Here is a 19484-nt window from a genome sequence, read left to right as displayed (position 1 = left end):
ATCCTGATTTGCTTTGGCTGGTTATTTGAAATGTTCTGTAAGAAAGTGGCGCTTTTATTTAAGAAAACAGTAAATGGTGAATAAGAAAAAAGGAAAAAGCAGGCAGAGGTTCAAGGAGAGTGGGATAAACAAACGTTTCATATCATCTCAGAAATTTGAGCACAAAGTCCTGAAAAAATCAAAACATCTCTCAGGTAGAAAAACACCAGAACAAGCTAGATTTTTGCAGCACATAAAAGACAATGTTTTTTTGTTTTTGTATAAAGAGGCTGGCTCCTTCTGGTGGAGATGTGGCTGGCACAAAACATGCTCACAAGACTAGAGGTTAATGGATGGAAGGCCGCACACCAACCGCAGGCCCTGGGAAGAACGTGTGAAAAATGTGGTGTGCTCAGAGGAGCTAATCCAACAGTCTTTCTGTCTCTGCCAGAGTGGCTCTTAGTTCCCTGCAGGTCCCTTCACATCCAGAGACTGGTGGGCGGCCCCGGGCTGGAGGTTGCAGGCTGACGGGTCGCAGTAACCGTTGGGACCAGCTGAACCGGGAGGCCCGGGTACACCGTGCTGTCCAGGAACGCCAGGAGGTCCTCTCTGCCCGTCCCGACCGTCCTGACCGTAGCCAGGTTTGCCTGGCTCACCTGTGATCACAACATTCATTTTAGGGTGCTGGTTGATTTAAAGGATAGCTTCACAGTTTTTTCAAGTCTATCTTAATGCAACAATCTCATGCCCTAATATACATTGAAAGAGTTTTTGGTTATTATAATCATTGTTTCTGTCCAAGAGATCCCTTAAAGGGACAGTGTGTAGGATTTGGTGGCATCTGGTGGTGTGGTTGCAGATTGCAACCAACTGAGTACCTCACCTGCTCACTCCTCCCTTTCCAAGACTGTCGTAACGTGAGCCGCTGAGTGCAAAATTGTGGTGACGCCATTCACCTCACTCAGAGAACATCCTTATCATAATAACAATACTTCAGGAGCAACGGAAGTAAGACGGCGGCTGGCGGTACCACAGTTTTACACTCTGCGGATCACGTTACTGCAGTTTCACAAGCGTGTCGGAGAACTACGGTGGCCTTCAGATAACGTAAAAATGTAAAAGTCTCTTTCTAGAGCCAGTGTTTGGTTTGTCCGTTCTGGGCTACTGTAGAAACATGACGGAGCAACATGGCGGACTCCGTGAAGAGGACCCGCTCCTTATGTAGATATGAAGAGCTCATCCTAAGCTAACGATAACACGATTCTTAGTTTCAGGGTGATTATACACTAATGAAAACATAGTTATGAATATTATATTCCATTTCTGCTACTAGATCCCCCGAAATGTTACACACTGCAAAATGTACTCACCAGGAAGTCCGGGAGCTCCTGGCTGACCTTTAGGTCCTCTTGCAGTGGGCCCTCTGGAGCCTCTGTCTCCCATTTCACCTGTAACAAGTATTATATAATGAATGTATTTGATGTATAATTCCCTCACATCACCGTAAACAGCAACACCTTCCAACACATTCATTACCTTTGGGTCCTTTCACTCCAATAGGTCCCGCTGGCCCTTTGAGTCCTGGAAGGCCTCTTGTTCCACCATGCCCTGGGAAGCCGTTGTCTCCTGGAGACCCAGGTTGCCCTGGAGGTCCAGGTTTTCCAGGTAAACCAGCTGCGCCAGACTCTGGCCTCCTTAAACTAGCAGCTAACTGGGCCAACTGTTCTGTTGGAGCAAAACAGAAAGAGGATGATGAACCTGATAAATGAACTTGAATAAATTAAAATTGACTGTAATTTAACAGATGCAAAACTGGCACAGAGACACTGAATGTTTCTAAACATTAAGTAGCCGACTGTTATCAAGGGGCTCTTTTAATACACAACACTTTGTCATAAATCATGCGGTAGCATAAGAAAGCTCATTTTCTGAAAGCCCCAAAGCAACTCTCATAGAAGAGCTGGTCCAACAGCTCTTGTACTCGAGTCAGAGTGAAGCAGAGCGAGGTGAAACTGTGGTCACGATATCCCTCGAGCTTCTCCTGTTTTTCAACCTTTTTCTATAGAACCTCGGTAAATCGAGCAGAAAGGAGATAATACTCTTTATTTCAGGCAATCAGCGACAGGAAATTTACGTTCATGGTGCAAAGGATCTAATATTAATCTCCGGTGGCTCCTTGCAGCGCGGTATTTTGCACTTGAGATTCCAGTTTTCCGGCTCCTGATGAAAATTCATGCAGCGCGTTGCTCGGCTGCTCTTTTTTAAGATTTCCTTTTCCAGGCAGACTCTTTGTATGTAGTGGAGGAGAGCAGGTCTGCTGGAGGTGAAATTAATTTTTCAGCACATCGGGTATAAAAAAATCATGAGTGTAGGAGATGGGTTGCGAAGACCTACAGTAAGAGCAACAGAATGAAGCGAGAACAGAGGCCGTGACTTCAGAGAAACGTTTCCAAAGCTCGGAGAGAGGGGGATCTTTCATCCATCAAATTAACAAAGACTGAAGCGTATTTCATGTTTTGGTTATTAGGCCGTCCCTTTTTGAACTTCAGAGTATTCAGCAACCATCCAGATCAATGAGACAACGGAGGGGCGGCTCTATGTGTGGTTGTGTAATGAGGCATTCTGGGAAAGATTGAAGTCATGAAATGAGGCACAAGGGAATGATAAATGAGGTCAAAGGCCCATCAATTCTTACCTTGCATGACTCGCATGCAAACTTGTCTGATGTGCTGATCGCTCGGCTCTTTACCCTAGAAGGAAAAAGATGACTTAATAGATTTCATGACGTGTTTAAAGCACATTTTCAGAGCATCTTGCTTATGTAGTGTAGTGTATTCCCTGTTTCTGCACAATATTGGGGTTCAGTGTTTTAGAGTTTATTTGCACAAGTTGAAATTATAAGAAGGACATCAGAATGTGAGAATAAAGGTGTGCAGGTAGGACTGGACGATATGGAGAAAATCAAATATCACGATATTTTTCACCAAATACCTCGATATCGATATTGCAACGATATTGTAAGGTTGACCATTGGTGCTTTCACAAAATATTTAGTATTTTATTATATATTTTAATAGCACTTGTGCCATATTACAATATCCAAAATCTAAGATATCTAGTCTCATACCACGATATCGATATAATGCCCAGCCCTATGTGCAGGGAGTATTCAGCCCAGAGGGGATTTATTAATGTCCATAGCTTTCTTTTAAAAAACATGTTCAGTAGACTTTAAGGAAGAAATACTTCCATGAACTAGTACTCCTATATCTTCTTAAGAGTTGACCCTAACTAGTAAGAAGTTTTGGAAAGATAAGTATTGGATGGCAGCGTGGTTGATTCGGAGTGGACCTGTGACTGTGTTTGAAAGTAAAACATGAAGTGATACCTGTACAGCGGTGGTTCTCAACCTTTTTCCTGTCAAGAACCCCTAAATTGATACACATTAGGACACGGACCCCTATATGATATGATTTCGCTTGAGGGATCTCCATCTGAAAAGTTATTGGTTGTTAGATATGATTAAGACTAGAATTCTGTAGTTGTCAACTTCAGTTGAGGAGATAACCGTGGAGAAAAGTGAAACCGATGATCAGAATAGTCACTCTTATGACTACTACATACTCACATAGGGCTCACTTCTATAGAATTAAATAGTGAAAATAAACTATTCCCCATTTTTCTGGGGACTCACTGGAACTCCCTCAAGGACCCCTATGCGTCCCCGGACCGCTGGTTGAGAACCACTGCTGTACAGTTAGACTCAGTTAGGAAAAGAAAGGATTTAACAGGAAACACTATCATGGCTTTTTTTTTTTTAGTATAACTTTTGTAACTGCTACCAATACACTGACTTAAGTGCATCAAAACTCAGGATTTTGATGTGAGAATACAAGAAAATAAAAGTTGTGTGGTAAATTGTAAAATGTACATAAGGAAAATTTGCTCACAAGGACTATTTTTGTTATTATAAGCATGAACAAAACCAATGACATGACCCCCCTGACAAGACTGTCTTGCACATTAACACCATATTGGAAAGAACTGTATACAAGAAACAAATCACAACTTAAGAATGTAATTCAATTTCACTTGCGATCAAATCACTTCAGATTTAAATCACATATCCATGAAGATGATCCCAAGTCTTGGTGCTAAATACAATCTTTTATAGGCCTCAGAGTTTGTTGCTTTTCCCCACTCTGTCCTACTGCTGCACAGATATTGTCAGTATCTTCAAACACTCTTTCTAAACTAAGTGTTTTCTGTTGGACTTACCGCAGGGCCCTGAGACCCTCTGACTCCAGGTGGACCCCTGTTCCCCTGCATGCCCCTCGGTCCAGGTGTGCCAGGCGGCCCCTCGATTCCGGGCTGGCCTCGACTCCCCTCGGGTCCTCTTTTGCCAGCGTCGCCGGGGTTACCCACCTTAACAGAAGGTAAGACCAGAGAAATGTTACAAAACTGCAGCACATCCTCAATCGTTTGACACCACAGTAAAAAAATACCAGCTTTGAATAATCAGTTTGAACTCACCTCTCCTTTAGATCCAGCTTCTCCTGCCTCACCCTATAACACCATTTATAAAAGAGAGAGGATGGAAAGGACAGTTGCACTCTGGTGAGTTTCTCTTCTGGATAGAATTGTTGAATAATGCAAATAAGTTAAATTAATAGTGTTAGTGTTGGTGTAATAACTTACAAGATCCCCTTTGTCTCCCGGGTTTCCCTCATCACCTTGTACTCCCTATGAAAACATAGTCTGTAAATGATTCATGCAAAGCAACCCCAGCATTACTATTAAGAGAGAATTAATATTTAGTATGAGGATTTCATACCTGCTCTCCTTTGGGTCCTGGTTCTCCACGTTCTGCCTGTAATAACCGAAACAAATGAAGCTAAATGATCACGACAGAGTGTTGTGAAGATTTGTCCACACTAGAGGGAGCTGATCAGCTGTTTGTTGTTCATTAATCTCTCTCGGACTGTTTAAGACAATTGTCCTAAAGCTGAAACAGGTCTCTGAAAGGGACTGTGGTGTTTTCTTACCCTCTCACCCTTCACCCCGGGCAGGCCAGGAGGACCAGGGAGACCAGAAAGGCCCAGGTTACCTTTGGGTCCCTGTAACAAATAATCATGCACATCTGATAAGTAGACACATCTAAGCAGGGTTATATAAAGTATGTTGAGATCCACAGCAGCCTTTAAAAGACAAAATAATCCACTTTTCTCTTTATAGTTAAGCTATTTCACAAAGCATAACACCTGTTGACATGGCTTATTAGGGCTGCAACTAAAAAAAAACTATTTTGCTAATTTTTTATTTGTTTATTTATTTATTTTGCACACATTAAGACTACACAAACATAAAATAAAAATAAATATACTGTGCAAGATGAGGCAAAAACACCTAGAGAGCACAAGATTAATATAAAGAAATAATATGACTACATAATAGTGATGACAAACAATTAGAACAAGATATACTGTATATATAATAACAACAATAACAATAAATATATCAAAAAAAGTCTAAAAATGTGTACGATGTGTAATTAATTAATCTATCGATTATCACTTTGATTAATTAATTATTAATCGGACAAAAAGAAAAAAAATACATTTTATTATTTTCAGCGTTTTCTTAAAGAAACTAAACTTATTCCTTGTCTTCTTGTACAATGCTCTTTTGCTACAATAAAATGCAGCCATGCACTAAGAATCAAAGGGAAATGTAAATAATATATATTATATTTGAAAAATAAATATTGTACTTTTTAGTCCACTACATTTATTTAAGCAGGTTTATATAAAGTATGTTGAGATCCACAGCAGCCTTTAAAAGACAAAATAGTGTACTTTGGTCTTTATAGTTAAGCTATTTCATAAAGCATAACACCTGTTGACATGGCTTATTAGGGCTGCAACTAATGACTATTTTGATAATCGATTAATCTGTCACTTATTACTTTGTTTTTATGGATTATTAGTCGGATAAAAAGAAAATAATAAAAAAATGTAATAAAAAAAAAACAATAAGAAAAACAAAACTTATTCCTTGTCTTCATATGCAATGCTCTTTTGCTACAATAAAAACATGTTATTAAATTAATGGACATGAGATGAGAATAAAAGGGAAATGTAAGTAATATATATTTGATCAGATATTGCTGAAGAAATCAGTGGTGAAATTAACTAAATACATTTACTAAAGTACTGTACTTAAGTACAATTTTTGAAGTACATGTACTTTACTTGAGTATTTCCATCATCTGCTACTTTCTACTTCTACTCCACTACATCTCAGAGGTAAATATTGTACTTTTTTCTCCATTACATTTATTTAAGCAGGTTTATATAAAGTATGTTGAGATCCACAACAGCCTTTAAAAGACAAAATAATGTGTTTTGCTCTTTATAGTTTAGCTATTTCATAAAGCATAACACCTGTTAACATGGCTGAAATTGCTCAAATATCAATAGTTAAGGTAAACTAACTCATTGCTACTTATTCTTTTGGGGCATGTTTGTGTGTGCCATTCCCTCTTTGATGGCTGACCGACTGTCTGAGGAATGCCAGGAGAACAGAGAGCTCATTCAGCCCGCTGCTTACTGGTCTCCCCTTACTGTGAAAATAGAGCTCATGTGAGATCCAGCCTCGGCCTATTCTCTGAGACATTCCTGTGAAACAACAGCCTGGACTATACAGGCTGCCCTCCTTTTCAGCTCCTTTTACTCAAAGTATTAAAAGTGCATGTATAGCTACTGGCTGCTGAGGTGTTCATAAGGCCTCTATTTTCAAAATAAAGATATAATTTTAAATCAAACCAAATCAAACTTTCTGTGCTCTACAACTCTTGTGTTTCTAACTTACCCTGGCACCTGGCTTGCCAGCTGAACCTACAGGGCCATACACTCCTATAGCTCCCTGTAGGGAAGAAGAAGAGAAAATGATAACGTAAAAGTTAAAATCAACAAAATAAAGACAATAGAAATTGCAGCAGGAAGAATACTCACCGGTTCACCAATAGGTCCAACAGGTCCCAACTCTCCTATGTCTCCACGCTCACCCTGAGGTGTGACAGTAAAATGACACAGTGACACAACGGAGGTGACAAAAATCGTGTTTCAATGTGCGCTGCTCGTACTGTACTTACTGCTTTACCAGCAGGTCCCATTGTTCCGGGGAGGCCTCCTTGACCGCCGTCACCCTGTGCAGAAACAACCACATTCAAATTTCAGATTCTGACAATTTAAGAAAAACAAAACAAATGCAACAAACAACTGATAATATTTAATAATCAATGATCAAACAACCTTAATTCCACTCAAGCCTTTTGGTCCGGGTGCACCAGGCAAACCCTAAAAAAACAGAGAACACGTCTTGAAGAGATGCAACAATAACAAGGACAACAATTTCTTACAACAAAGGAGAAATATGTGTACCTCCCTGTACAAAACACTGGATCATAAAGAGGGCTTAGTGGATAAAAAATTCATTTGGTTTGAGCTTTTGACCCAAATAAGCTTAAAGTGATAAAAGTGATCTGGATATTAAAATAAGGTGATGACTTTTATGCGTAAAAGATCTTTCTTAATGCCGCCACAGGCGAGCTGCTCATGTTTGCCAACTGATTCTCATTAGTGCCTTTCATTAGACTAATCACAGATTAGTGGGCTGGAAAAACTTTGCTCTCACTTTTCTGCTGGAGGAAGAGAGTGATTACTGTCTCCCAGCATAGCCTGCTGTTTGTGTATCATATCACAGAGGGATGGAATTCAATAGTATTTCTATGAAATGTCAACCTACTCAAACTTTATTGTATATCATATATTACACAGGTTGTTCTCATACACTGTTTGTAGCTATACATACGAAAAGTAATGCACTGTAATTTGTATATATCCCAAAAAATCAATTCATGTGTAATTCACGTAATCGTGAACCAGGAAATCTAAATAGCAGTGAACGCCGCGTAGGGAGGAGGTCGGGGTGCATGGGTCTCTTTCGCCCAGGAGACCAGCATTCATGTCCCGTGTGAAACCAGAAGTCAACGTTGATTCATTTCTCACGTAAGTTACGTAGTTAAATAACGCCATTTCCAGAGTTATTTTAAGCCAAACCACAATCTTTTCCTAAACCTAACTAAGTCGTTTTGTTGCCTAAACCTAATGAAGTTGTTCCCTGTGAACATTGAAGTTTATTTTGACTGTATGAATGTAACGAGCGGACATTGACACGTGTTGCTGGACATTCGTAGGAAAACGACCGAAAAATGAGGAATAACTTTTTTCGTAAGATATCATACGAAACCAGTTGTATGAGGATATGTTGAAATACAAGATATAAAAACATTCTGACTACTGCTCGTTACTGCGGCACGTGTGAGCTACAGTGCTTTAAACTGCTCCTGGGGAGTTTACTCAGGTGCATCCAATCAGAGTCAGTCTGGGGTCAAAGGACATACTCACAGGAAGCCCCTGAAGTCCGACCTCTCCAGGAACGCCTGCCGTCCCAAGGCCTCCCTGCAGGGAAGCAGACAGTGAAAGAATGAAGCTCATACTGCTCCTAAAAGAGCCGAGACTTCATGTGAATGCATTTTAATATTATAAACTGTAACATTAAAAGTTGTATAAATAAAGTAGCAGAAATGATGCTCTACCTTTGCTCCGGGCATCCCAGGAATACCCTCGCGACCGTCCACACCTGGCAAGCCCTGGTGATAAAAAGCACAAACTGAAATGAGCTGTTTGCAGACAATGTATTTGAACATTTAAGCTTTATTTGTCATCATTGATCAGACACTCACAGAGTCTCCCTTGGGACCTGGAAGACCTGTGATTCCTCTCCGCCCTTGAATACCCTGAACGACAAAGCAACAGTGCATTTAGTCCGTTTTGTTAAAACTGTATAAATTCCATGGAGTCAGTGTTTATGTTATTAATAATGCGTCTACTTACCGATACACCTCCAGGCCCAAGCTCGCCCATCGGGCCTCTCTGGCCTCGATCCCCCTGAAATAATGCATTGAATCATATACTACTCATATGTGCCATATTTGCTGCCAAAATAAAAGAATGTGTATTGTGGGAGAAACATACAGTTGCTCCTGCAACCCCCTGGGGACCTGGATCTCCATCAAGACCTCGAAAACCCTGCCAAAGAACAATATTATAATCTGTTTAAAAAATAAACATTTTAATAGGCAACAATTTGCAAGTAATTCAGGAAGAATCTGACATATATGAAAAGTACCATGGGGTTAAAAATCATAGGAACACTTACCATCTCTCCCTTGGAGCCAATCATTCCCATGGCTCCACGAATCCCCTGAGGACCCTGAAATAACAAACAACAGGTGCCTCGGTGAGCAGAAAAAAGAGAACCTGACATAGTTAAGAACAAACAGTAGCTTGAAAGACTCTAATATGGTATAATAAATGTGATATCTAACCGTTGGTCCTTGGGATCCGACCTCCCCTGAACCTCCCTGGTCTCCCTCCTCACCCTGAGTGAACGGAGGAGAAAGAACATGAACTGAAAAGCAGCATAAAGTCAATCAAGATGAAACGCTGAGCAGCAAATTTAACTTCATTATAAGAGTGAAAAATGAAAAGGGAGGCTGCTCCTATCAACTGTGTGTTAATTAGAAAATGAGGCAGCCTTTCTGGAATGTGTTTAATACCCACTTTTTAATGGATTGCAAGGGGGGCAAAAGCAGACGAATTAACTCCAAATTGCTGTTCCCCTGCTTTGCAATTTACAAATAATTGATATGCTGACTCCGTGGTCGACCTGAGGAGGCATATCCATTAAGATAGATAGGGGCTGCGCACACTTTCTGCTGTTAAAAAAGGCAATTTCTTTGTTTAATTATGTGCATTAGAATTGGCTATTAAGACATGTAAACAATATGCACACCATCACACTAGCCTACCTTTTTTTAATTTAATTTAATTAATTTTCTTGTTTTGCTTTTATTTTATTGAGCTTTTCATCCTTTATTTTTTTCTTGTTTTTATCTCTGTTATTGCTTTCTTTATTTTCTTTATTTTTTACAATCAATTTTACTTTTTCACTATAAAATATATAAACATTGTAGGGATGTTATATGTATGAAAAAGTGTATGTTAACTCCTGCACTTCTGCAATAAAATATATAAAAAAGACATGTAAACAACACATAGCTGATAATCAAATATTACACAACAAACAGAAATGAATGCAATGAAACGGGTTGCATTAGTTCGCATCATGAAATGATGATTCTGCTTGATTGTCTGATAGTAAAGATGAAAGTCAGACGGACTGTTGAATCATTAACAGAAATGTCTTTGATTTAAAAAAAAAAAAAGGCAAAAAAATCTTCCTGTCTTTATTTATTATCATAGATTTGAATAATATTATGTGTAATATAGAATTACTGAAACATACTATTGTTTCTGTTCATTTCAAATACAAAATGAAGCATGTTTTTGTATGTAACTGTGTCACACAGTCTGATTTTGCCAGTCTTCCAGATACATACTTCTTCTTCAATATCATCATGACATTATACACAACATCTGGTTATCCTGTTGTTAGCTGTAAACATCTTTATATTTGTGAATTTGTGAGTGGAAAACAGGCAGAAGGCGCCTCACATGAAACTTCCAGTGAAGGAGAAAATCATTGTGTGGGACGCGGTGCAGACTGACAGTAAATCATATCCTGGCGCGCGGTGATAAAGGGAGATAGGCCCAGACTCATTTCCATTTATATAGTGCATAGACACATTACAGGGAGAAGCTAGTTGGGCTTGAACATCATTTCAAATAAATCATCCTCCTTGCATTACAAGGAGTCAGGGGCATTACACACAGGCATGTATCACTTCCTCTTGAAATAGAGCAGCACACATAATACTCGTCTCAGAGGTGCCAGGAATCTCTTTTTCACGTTTAAGTCATGCAGAATTTTTTTTCTGATGTGGAACGTTTTGGCATGTGTGACAGCTGTGGAGGGAAATTCATATTTTAAAGCAACTATTTATGCAGTTTTATGTGAGTATAAATTCACTCTGTTGATGTTGTCAATGTTCAAAACATTTCATTTGACTAGAAATACTTGGTTTTGGGTTTACGAACAAGGCTTTTCCCCCCTAGATGGAACATATTTTACCTTGTGCCCTTGTTTCCCAGGTTCTCCTGATTCACCTTTTCCACCTTTGTGGCCCTTAAAACAAAAGGAAAATAAAAGCAGCACTGTTTAAACACTATATTTTGGGACACTAACGTGATTTTAGTGCGACACAAATCACTTCAACTGTGCTACTCACCTTCATGCCAGGAAGGCCAGGATGTCCAGACATCCCAGGTGGACAAGAGTTTGGACACTAAACAACAACATCAAAGTCAGAAAATATTCCTGACAAGTTATAAAAAAATATAATCTCATTCATAATCTCCAGAAAACAAAGCTTTACCAGGTCGGCACTGCCTTGCATTCCAGCTGCACCCTGAAATACAGAAAAAAATATTTTTGAATGTGATTTATCAACATCATGATGGATCTATGGAGCTTGTAAATCACTAGAGAAAGGTCAGTGTGCAGCGGTGGCATCGCTAACAAGGCCAAATTAATTTCATGTCTGCGTTATGCTCCTTCCCCTTGTGAAATCTAAAGTCAAATGTAATCATTTGCGAATCTGTGTCACTTACTCTGGGCCCTGTTGGTCCACCAGGTCCCCGTGGCCCTCTCACACCGATGGACCCCTGCGGAGAGACATAAAATGTGTCAAACACTACACAAAGAGAATAAATGCACCGGGCTCTCCTGGCATTGGATAAAGCTTTTCTTTGCTTTACTGTGAATTACACTCTGCTAGCATTTTAGGAGTAATGTCAAAAGTATTACAATAGCAATTAGCTTAAAAGCACAAGTTAACTTATAGCTTTTACAGTGACACCCTTTCCCACAAAACCTTTAGGCCAAGTGGAAACTGTTTTTTTTACCATTAGAATTGTGATGCTTTGAAAAAATAAAATATTGCTTTGGATCAGTTCCTTTGGTGGTAAAAATGCATTCAGTATTTTAAGAGACATTCATAAAACAAATAAAAGATTCCTTTCAGTTTTTCTTTCTCACACAAATATACCTCAACCAGATTTCAGCCAGTAAGATTGAGTTTGCTTTCACTTCTGCAAATAAATTATAGCAAGCTTTAGTTATATGTGCAATTACCCATTCAGGGCAATTTTAAGTTACTATTTTTAATTTGGGAAGTCCATATTTTCATGTATAGTAAGAGGTGATGCTATTTTAAATGTGCTATGACACATTGGGAGCTGTATATATCCAAAAGCATTGCTTTGAAATCCAAAGTAAATTAATGCCAAAGTACCAAAGTAAATCAAAAATAAGTGTCGCTAATAAAGATAAATTCTGGGTTGTAAATGACCAAGACAAAATACCCAGAGGCAATAATTTAGTCAGATGAAATGCTGAATATTTTATACATTTTGTGTTGATTTTCTGACCATAAATCAATTTCTAAAATATCTTAGAATGAGTGGAAAAAAATGCTGAATCCATCTTTGTTGAAATGTCAAGTTAGTAACATACAGTACTTTTTGATTGATGATATAATCAGTATATGGTGCACAGTATGTGTTTTGTCATAGATGTGTGAGGGTTTGGAGGGTTTATTGACACTACAGTCGATTAAGCTGTACACTACAGATACATTGGGTTAATGTGAATGAAATTATGATCTGTAGACAGGCTTCAAAGATGTATCTAGTGAAAGTAGCTTCACTTAGATCCAGTATTTTTCACTTCAGCTTGGACCGACTTTTCCTTATTTGTCACCATGACCGACACATGAAGATAAACACATCTGTCCAGTCATTAGGCCAATGGTAGCATAGCACCATCTCAGTGCTCATGCTGGTAGTATTTGATAATCCTGATTTAAAACAACGAGTAACAGCCCATTGCTCCGTCTCTACTCACAATTGGTCCAACTTTTCCCACTTCACCCGAAAGTCCTCCAGGCCCGGGTGGTCCCTGTTCAAAGTCACATTTCATGTATTAAATATTAACAAAATGTTTGACAAAAGAAACATCAAAATGTAATACAAATTGTGGTATTAGTTGTGTAGCATAAAGAAATGACTTACAGGGGGTCCATCTGGCCCAACACCCTAAAGAAAGACATAAACAGTATGACTCAGTGTGATATATATAATTTGGTGTACATGACACAAGACATGGATCCTTGAAATGCTACTCACATCTGCTCCACGAGGTCCAGATTGTCCAGGTTCACCCTAAAGAACAAAGATAAATACATTAGATAGTGTTGAAACAAATACTGAAATACTGTGTTGAGGTGAAATTGAGCTGTGTGAGCCTGCAGACGGTCTCAGTTAACATTCCTCCAGATCATCACATGACTGCGCTGGGCACACTTGACCCAGCAATGTTTAGCCTAATGAGGACCGATGTTGGGGCTTTCGTTCCCCACGGAGATTACGCAGAATACTTGCAGGATTAAGTCTCATTTGTCATGAGGAATTGGTTTATGCACTGCGGCTCCCGTTGCCATGCCAAAAGACTGGACAGCAGCTTGGCAACATTTCACTGACAGCCTCTGAAGCAGGAAGGCAAAGGCTCATTAGTCACTCACTTTCTGTCCAAAGGGACCGTCGGGCCCAGGATCTCCAATAGGACCCGTCAAACCCTGCAGAGGAGAGACATCATGCTTTACTAATACATCAGAGCACTTCAGCGCCTATATGATCTCACCTTATGTTTGAAAATTATGCAGTAATTGTGCATCATTTGCAAATACAGCATCAGATCTCCATGTATTACATCATCATAACATATTCATGCTCCAGTGGGAGGAGTCCTACGTATTCATAACTAGACTATAACCCCCTCCTCTAAAGTGTTTCAATATATATACTGCACTGCAGCTCCACGGTCATCAGTTTCATTGAAATCAAAGCTCTGTTTCTGAGCACGTCATGACGTCACGACGAGAGAGCGTTCAACTTCACAGACACACAAAGAAAAAGTCTGAGTCAGGACCATAGGGCAGAGGGCAAAACTCTCCGACTGCAAACCAAGCAGAGAGCCACATTCCTCTGGCTCATTTCAAACACTGAAAGAAATCATTCCACACCGTTTTGAGGATTCTCGACAGGATATACCAACAGAGGCCGGCCAACAAAGCTGCTATTGTTCTCAGAACCCAGGTGGATGTATTCAGGTCTAACACAGGCAATAATGCATAAAACAAATACAACACATTGGGCACATATAACAACACATTTTTAAACTCATATTTAGCCTTTAAGGCAAAATCCCCTACAGCCCCTCTGTGTCAGTCTCTCATCAGCACCAGTATTGTGTTTGTTTTCCTAACCCTCCTTTAAACTCTTGGGAGCAAAGTTAATAACTCTCAGGCCCTGGTTTTACCCTGTTACTAAGGAAATTTGGATTTCTTCATCCTGTTTAATACATTCCTCACATTTCTGCACACGTTTCCCCAACATCCCCGGCTAAATCTGAAATTTGATTGGTCACTCTACAAGACTAATGAGTGTGAACATAAGCTATGTGGTGGGAGGATCACACTTTGTGGTTCCACCCCCTTGCAGGCTCAAGGACCATGTTGACCTCATTGTGGCCGACAATGCAGATATACTGTATAAAATATGTATAAAATATATAAAACAAAGAGTACTCACATCATTTCCAGGAATTCCAGGTAATCCTGAAGAGCCGGGTTTACCTGCATCTCCATCAGGTCCCTGAAAACAAAAGTTCCACATATTTCAGTGAAAAGCCCTGCAATAAAAAGCATTTTTATTTTTTTTTATTAAATGTTATAATTACAGGAAGTCCCTCATCGCCATCTGCTCCCCTTTCCCCCTGAAACAGAAGAGATTCAATGCTTTAAGGTGAGCAAATAGGTAACTATTTGCATAGTATTTGGCACATGATATGGACAATGTTGCAGGGCACTTACAGCAATGCCATCAATTCCTGGGACACCTCCAGGTCCAGGAGGGCCAGAAGGTCCTTGGGTCCTCTGAGTCAAATAATAATAATAATGACAATATAAGAAGAAAATAATGGCTTCAATTTTTTAAAACCACCCAACCAATGTTTGCCATTTCATATAGGCTACTGCCACACAGACAATATGGACAAATGAGAACAGGTGCATCACCTTATTGTATGTTTCTAAAAGACAAGACTCTCTAGGATGCACTGAAATAGCTTACAGCACATTTCTGATTGCAGAATTCATCAGCATTATATACTTTGCAAAAAGAAAAGTTTCGAAATTAAACTTCAGGCAATAGTCGCATCCCTGACTTTTTTTTTCCTTATGACAGATGTCCAATAAATTTACAAGATAAAACAATCTCAGCACATCATAGCAGAATGTATCTTGTTATTATAGGCACCAGGAGTGCACTCACCTGCACTTCTGTCACATCAGTCTATATAGAGACAAATAGAAAGAGAGAGAAACATAATAAGTCTTACTTGAGCGGAGCAGATGAGGACAAGCTGCAGAAGCAGAACCAGAAGTGGCCCTCTAACGCTGGTGGGGGCCATGCGAGCCATGATCTCCCCGTGGGCAGGAGATGGTGAAAGTTATAGTCCTTTCTCTGGGATTTGTGGGTTGAAGGAGCCCCCTGACAAAACAACCCAACTGAATCCGCTCTTTAGACCGTTGGAAGTCCCACAGCCATCAGGGGGCTCATGTATATTCATACAATGTGTGGTTACAGGAAGGGATTGGTGGGTTTACAGGGGGGGGGACACCTTTGGGAGGGGCCACGGAGCAGTCACCACCAATAGGCAGGGTCAGCGGGTTGTTTAACCTCTGCTAAGGATTTTACTCAAACTATATTTTAGGTGTGACATATTTAAGTTTGTACTGTAATCAGTGGCATCCGCCCTCCCTGAGTCACACACAAAAAAACATTACTATTACTACTACTACTACTAATAATAATAATAATAATAATAATACAAATTATACAAATTGTCAATATTTGTGTTTTAAATATGCAATGCACCCAGTAATATGTGTAATTTGATTGTAATGTGATTACATTCTGTATTAATAATCTGAATCTGTAAAGTAACTAAAGTTGTCAGATAAATGTAGTGGAGTAAAGAAAGTCTAATATTTCCCTCTGAGATGTAATTGAGTAGAAGTAGAAAGTAGCAGAACATGGAAATACTCAAGTAAAGTAGAAGTACCTCAAAATTGGGTATTTAGTTACATTCCACCACTGAGTACATTTTATACTGTTGTGTTTTTCAAAGCATTTACTCTTCCTGTTGGAATAAAATAATTGTTAATTATTTAACTGCAAAGTAGTAATGTGTTTTTGATACCTTCACTTTTTTTTGCATTAAATCACATTGCTGAAATTGATTGGATGTGGTACCACAGCCCTACCAAGAAAAAATTCCACCAGCCACCACTAACTGTAATCATCAAAAATATCTTGTGAGGATGGTTATATTGGTGCAAGTGGATAGAAACTGTGCCTTTATGCACACAATTTGGATGCTGCTTGATTTTATTCCCCCCCCTCCAGCAATTTATAACTGATAGCCTGACACCTCAAACTATAAACTCAGATTGTTTTATACTCATTATTATATTATCTTTCTTACCAATGTGCTGGCTGGGAGTTCATAACAAGCCTCTGTACGGGCTCTCGTCACGTCGCAGTGAATCAGCATTGACTGGAGTTCAAACTTGATAAATAAATGAAGGGGAAAAAAATACATTAGTACAATATCATCATGACAGATGTACAGTGTCGCACCCTAATCCTGGAACAAGTTGCTCCACAGAACCTATAGCCCAAAGAACAAGAGGCTGTTTCCATTAACAAAAGCCCCAACTCTGAGACTCATTATGGAAACATTACTAACGATTTTAAACGCTTATATAGGAGTTATAATGTGGTCAAAGTTGGTAAACATGAATTCGTAATAGGATTTCGTGCGTATTGCGCACAAAGGGCCTTGAATCGTTGGAAACCATGCATCTGAGCTGCATTCATGGTGTGGTACTGCAGGCTGGTTTAGTTTAACCCGTGCACAGCTCGTATATTCTTCACCAGAACCTGCCACAAATTCCGCATATTTGTCGGTAAAGCCTGAAGAGAGACAAGCAGACTGCAACAACTGAACATTGTCACAGACAAACCAAACAGGAGGGTGAGAAAACGCAGGGATTCCCATTTGTGTCTGCATGTCAACCTATATAACTCCTCTGCTGCTTATAGTACATGTATAATAATGTATATAATGCAATAATCTGTGAGCGTTTTAATGTTTAAATGCCACTACTCCTACTGCTCCTATACTTGTTATTATGAAAAGACACACAAAGTGTTCCTGTTCAACCTCAAAATGTACTAAATGAGGTTGATTTGATTTGGTGATCAATCACGTGATTGTGTAACAGTACATATACACAAATGGAGCTCAACTCAAAAATAAAGGTTTTCTTTAAATAATGGTAGTAGTAAAATTACTACTTTATCATATTATGACTTTATTCTCATAATATTACGACTTTTTTTCTCGTAAACTTATGACTTTATTCTCGTAATATTATGACTTTATTATCGTAAACTTATGACTTTATTATCATAATAATATGACTTTATTTTCTCGGAAACTTATGACTTTATTATCATAGTATTATGACTTTATTCTGGTATAGTGCTTGAAAAACCTGATTACTTTCCTATCTTCCTCTAGATGCTGAGATGTGGCTGTGAAAGTGGGTGAACTTTACTGTGGTTGATCTCTAAAAATGTCTGAAATGTATATAGTTCTTGCTTTATAGTTGCAGTAAAAGCTGTATTCAGTGTGCTCTATAATAGACGTACCGGTATTGCCACCGCTGGGTTGTCCTGGAGCTTTCCTATCAACGTGAATCCGTCCAGACTGACTGTTTGTCTGAGTGGTATATTCTGGGACCCGACCATGACGCAGTCCACCAATAGGGCAACAGAGCGCCTGCTGACGTGCAGCTCCACTTTGTGCCACTGATCGTTGAAGAGAGAAGCCAGCGGGCTGAAAGCAACAACAGTGTGCCTGCCTGCGTCCAGAGCTGCTGTGAAGGTAAACTCCACAGACTGAGACTCTCCATTGAGTCTGACAGCCAGCAGCTCGTTGCCATTCACACCCTGCATCTGCCAGATGTTCCACTTTGTAGTGATGGCACTGCCACTCATGCGCAGCACGGCCACAAATACAAACTCCTCTGGCAGTCCCAGTGGATAAGCTGATCTGAAATAGAAAGGATGGACTATTATTAAATTAAAAAAATGATGTCTGTACTGAACATGCATTGTGTCATCCACTATTGTCCTGTATAATAATGGTTAAATCATATATTTCATCATATAAAATGTCATATTTGTGTGTGTTTTTTTTACAAGAGTATGGTGGTGCAGGTGAGGCCAGTCTTTTTTTCTGTTTTAATTTGCTTCTTTAATTATTTATCTTTTTTTTCTTTTTTTTTATTGAGTTATAAAATTAATATAAAGGGTGGACTATTATTAAATTCCCCAAAATTATGTATGATGTCTGTACTGAACATGCATTGTATCATCCTCTATTGTCCTGTATATAATGGTTGAATCATATATTTCCATCATATAAAATGTCATATCTGTGTGGTATCTTTTTTTTTTTTTTACAGAAGGAGTATTGGTGGTGCAGGTGAGGCCAGTCTTTTATGTTCAGGACCATGGACAGGGTAAATATTGGTGTTATACCAGCTCTTAACCACTAGAGGTCAGGATTAACCCATGCAGCTCCATTTGAACACCCTAAAAAGCTTACCTTGTGTTGATCCTGAAGTTGAATGCTGGGCCTATTTGATAAGCAACATGCTGAGGAGATGATCCTGTGACCTTTTTAACAGTTCCCCTTCTTGCCAGCTCAGCAATGTGGAACTGGGACATAATATAAAACCCTGTACAGGGAGGAAAGAGTGGTTAAATGCAAAATCATCTTAGAGGTCATGACTTTACTCTATGGTGAGGAACCTACACTTTAAAGCTGCAGTAGACAGAATGTTTTTGGCATCATTGGGCAAAAAGTCCATAATAACCTTTCAGCATATTGTAATTCAAGTGTTCTGAGAGAAAACTACACTTCTGCACCTCCTCATGGCTCTGTTTTCGGGCTTCAAAAGATCTAGCCTGTGACGGGAGAGTTTGGCCAATCATAGGTCATTTCTGAGAGAGAGAGAGCGTTCCTATTGGCTGTTCATTCAACAGAAGCAGCTGTCAATCACAGAAAGTTTGCTCCGGCTGGTGGGCGGTGCTTGGTATTTCCTCAACTGATCTCAACATGGCTGCCTGGTCACAAACTTTCTCATTTTACAGCTAAACAGTACACTACAAGATGTTTCTGAAAACATTTGAGGTGATAAGTAGGCATTACAGTAACAGAATATT

At 39.3% G+C, this 19484-nt stretch overlaps 1 protein-coding gene across 2 annotated transcripts; it reads right to left on the bottom strand.

The window, feature by feature from the left end:
* Positions 1 to 231: 231 nt before the first annotated feature.
* col9a1b (collagen, type IX, alpha 1b) lies at positions 232 to 18990 on the bottom strand. 2 transcript variants are annotated; one of them, XM_074646357.1, is made up of 35 exons: positions 18865 to 18990; positions 17904 to 18306; positions 16672 to 16755; positions 15456 to 15476; positions 14996 to 15058; positions 14863 to 14898; positions 14715 to 14777; positions 13646 to 13699; positions 13251 to 13286; positions 13137 to 13160; positions 12970 to 13023; positions 11676 to 11729; positions 11441 to 11473; positions 11294 to 11350; positions 11137 to 11190; positions 9431 to 9484; positions 9262 to 9315; positions 9078 to 9131; positions 8937 to 8990; positions 8786 to 8839; positions 8639 to 8692; positions 8448 to 8501; positions 7293 to 7337; positions 7133 to 7186; positions 6993 to 7046; positions 6850 to 6903; positions 5025 to 5096; positions 4814 to 4849; positions 4678 to 4722; positions 4513 to 4545; positions 4258 to 4404; positions 2675 to 2729; positions 1516 to 1704; positions 1350 to 1427; positions 232 to 635 (listed from the first exon to the last, which is right to left on the bottom strand). In XM_074646357.1, exons 1-35 carry the CDS (start codon positions 18984 to 18986, stop codon positions 439 to 441), a joined length of 2595 nt encoding a protein of 864 aa, XP_074502458.1. In that variant the 5' UTR covers positions 18987 to 18990; the 3' UTR covers positions 232 to 438. The 2 variants fall into 2 exon arrangements, with proteins under 2 accessions (XP_074502458.1, XP_074502459.1); XM_074646358.1 differs by lacking the exons at positions 15456 to 15476; positions 16672 to 16755; positions 17904 to 18306; positions 18865 to 18990 and adding an exon at positions 15523 to 15740.
* Positions 18991 to 19484: the final 494 nt, after the last annotated feature.

Source organism: Sebastes fasciatus, chromosome 9, assembly GCF_043250625.1.
Source record: "Sebastes fasciatus isolate fSebFas1 chromosome 9, fSebFas1.pri, whole genome shotgun sequence".
Classification (NCBI taxonomy): Eukaryota; Metazoa; Chordata; class Actinopteri; order Perciformes; family Sebastidae; genus Sebastes; species Sebastes fasciatus.
Note: the sequence above shows the minus strand (reverse complement) of the source record. Positions and strands in the feature narration are given on the sequence as shown.

What these genes read in the sequence shown, in the direction of transcription:
- col9a1b (XM_074646357.1), bottom strand. Translation starts at nt 18,986, where the DNA reads ATGTCCCAGTTCCACATTGCTGAGCTGGCAAGAAGGGGAACTGTTAAA. An exon ending in TTGGCTCCAAGGGAGAGATG is followed by an intron (nt 9,132 to 9,261) that starts GTAAGTGTTCCT and finishes GTTCTTTGGCAG; the next exon opens with GGTTTTCGAGGTCTTGATGG. An exon ending in AAGCTGGATCTAAAGGAGAG is followed by an intron (nt 4,405 to 4,512) that starts GTGAGTTCAAAC and finishes CCTTCTGTTAAG; the next exon opens with GTGGGTAACCCCGGCGACGC.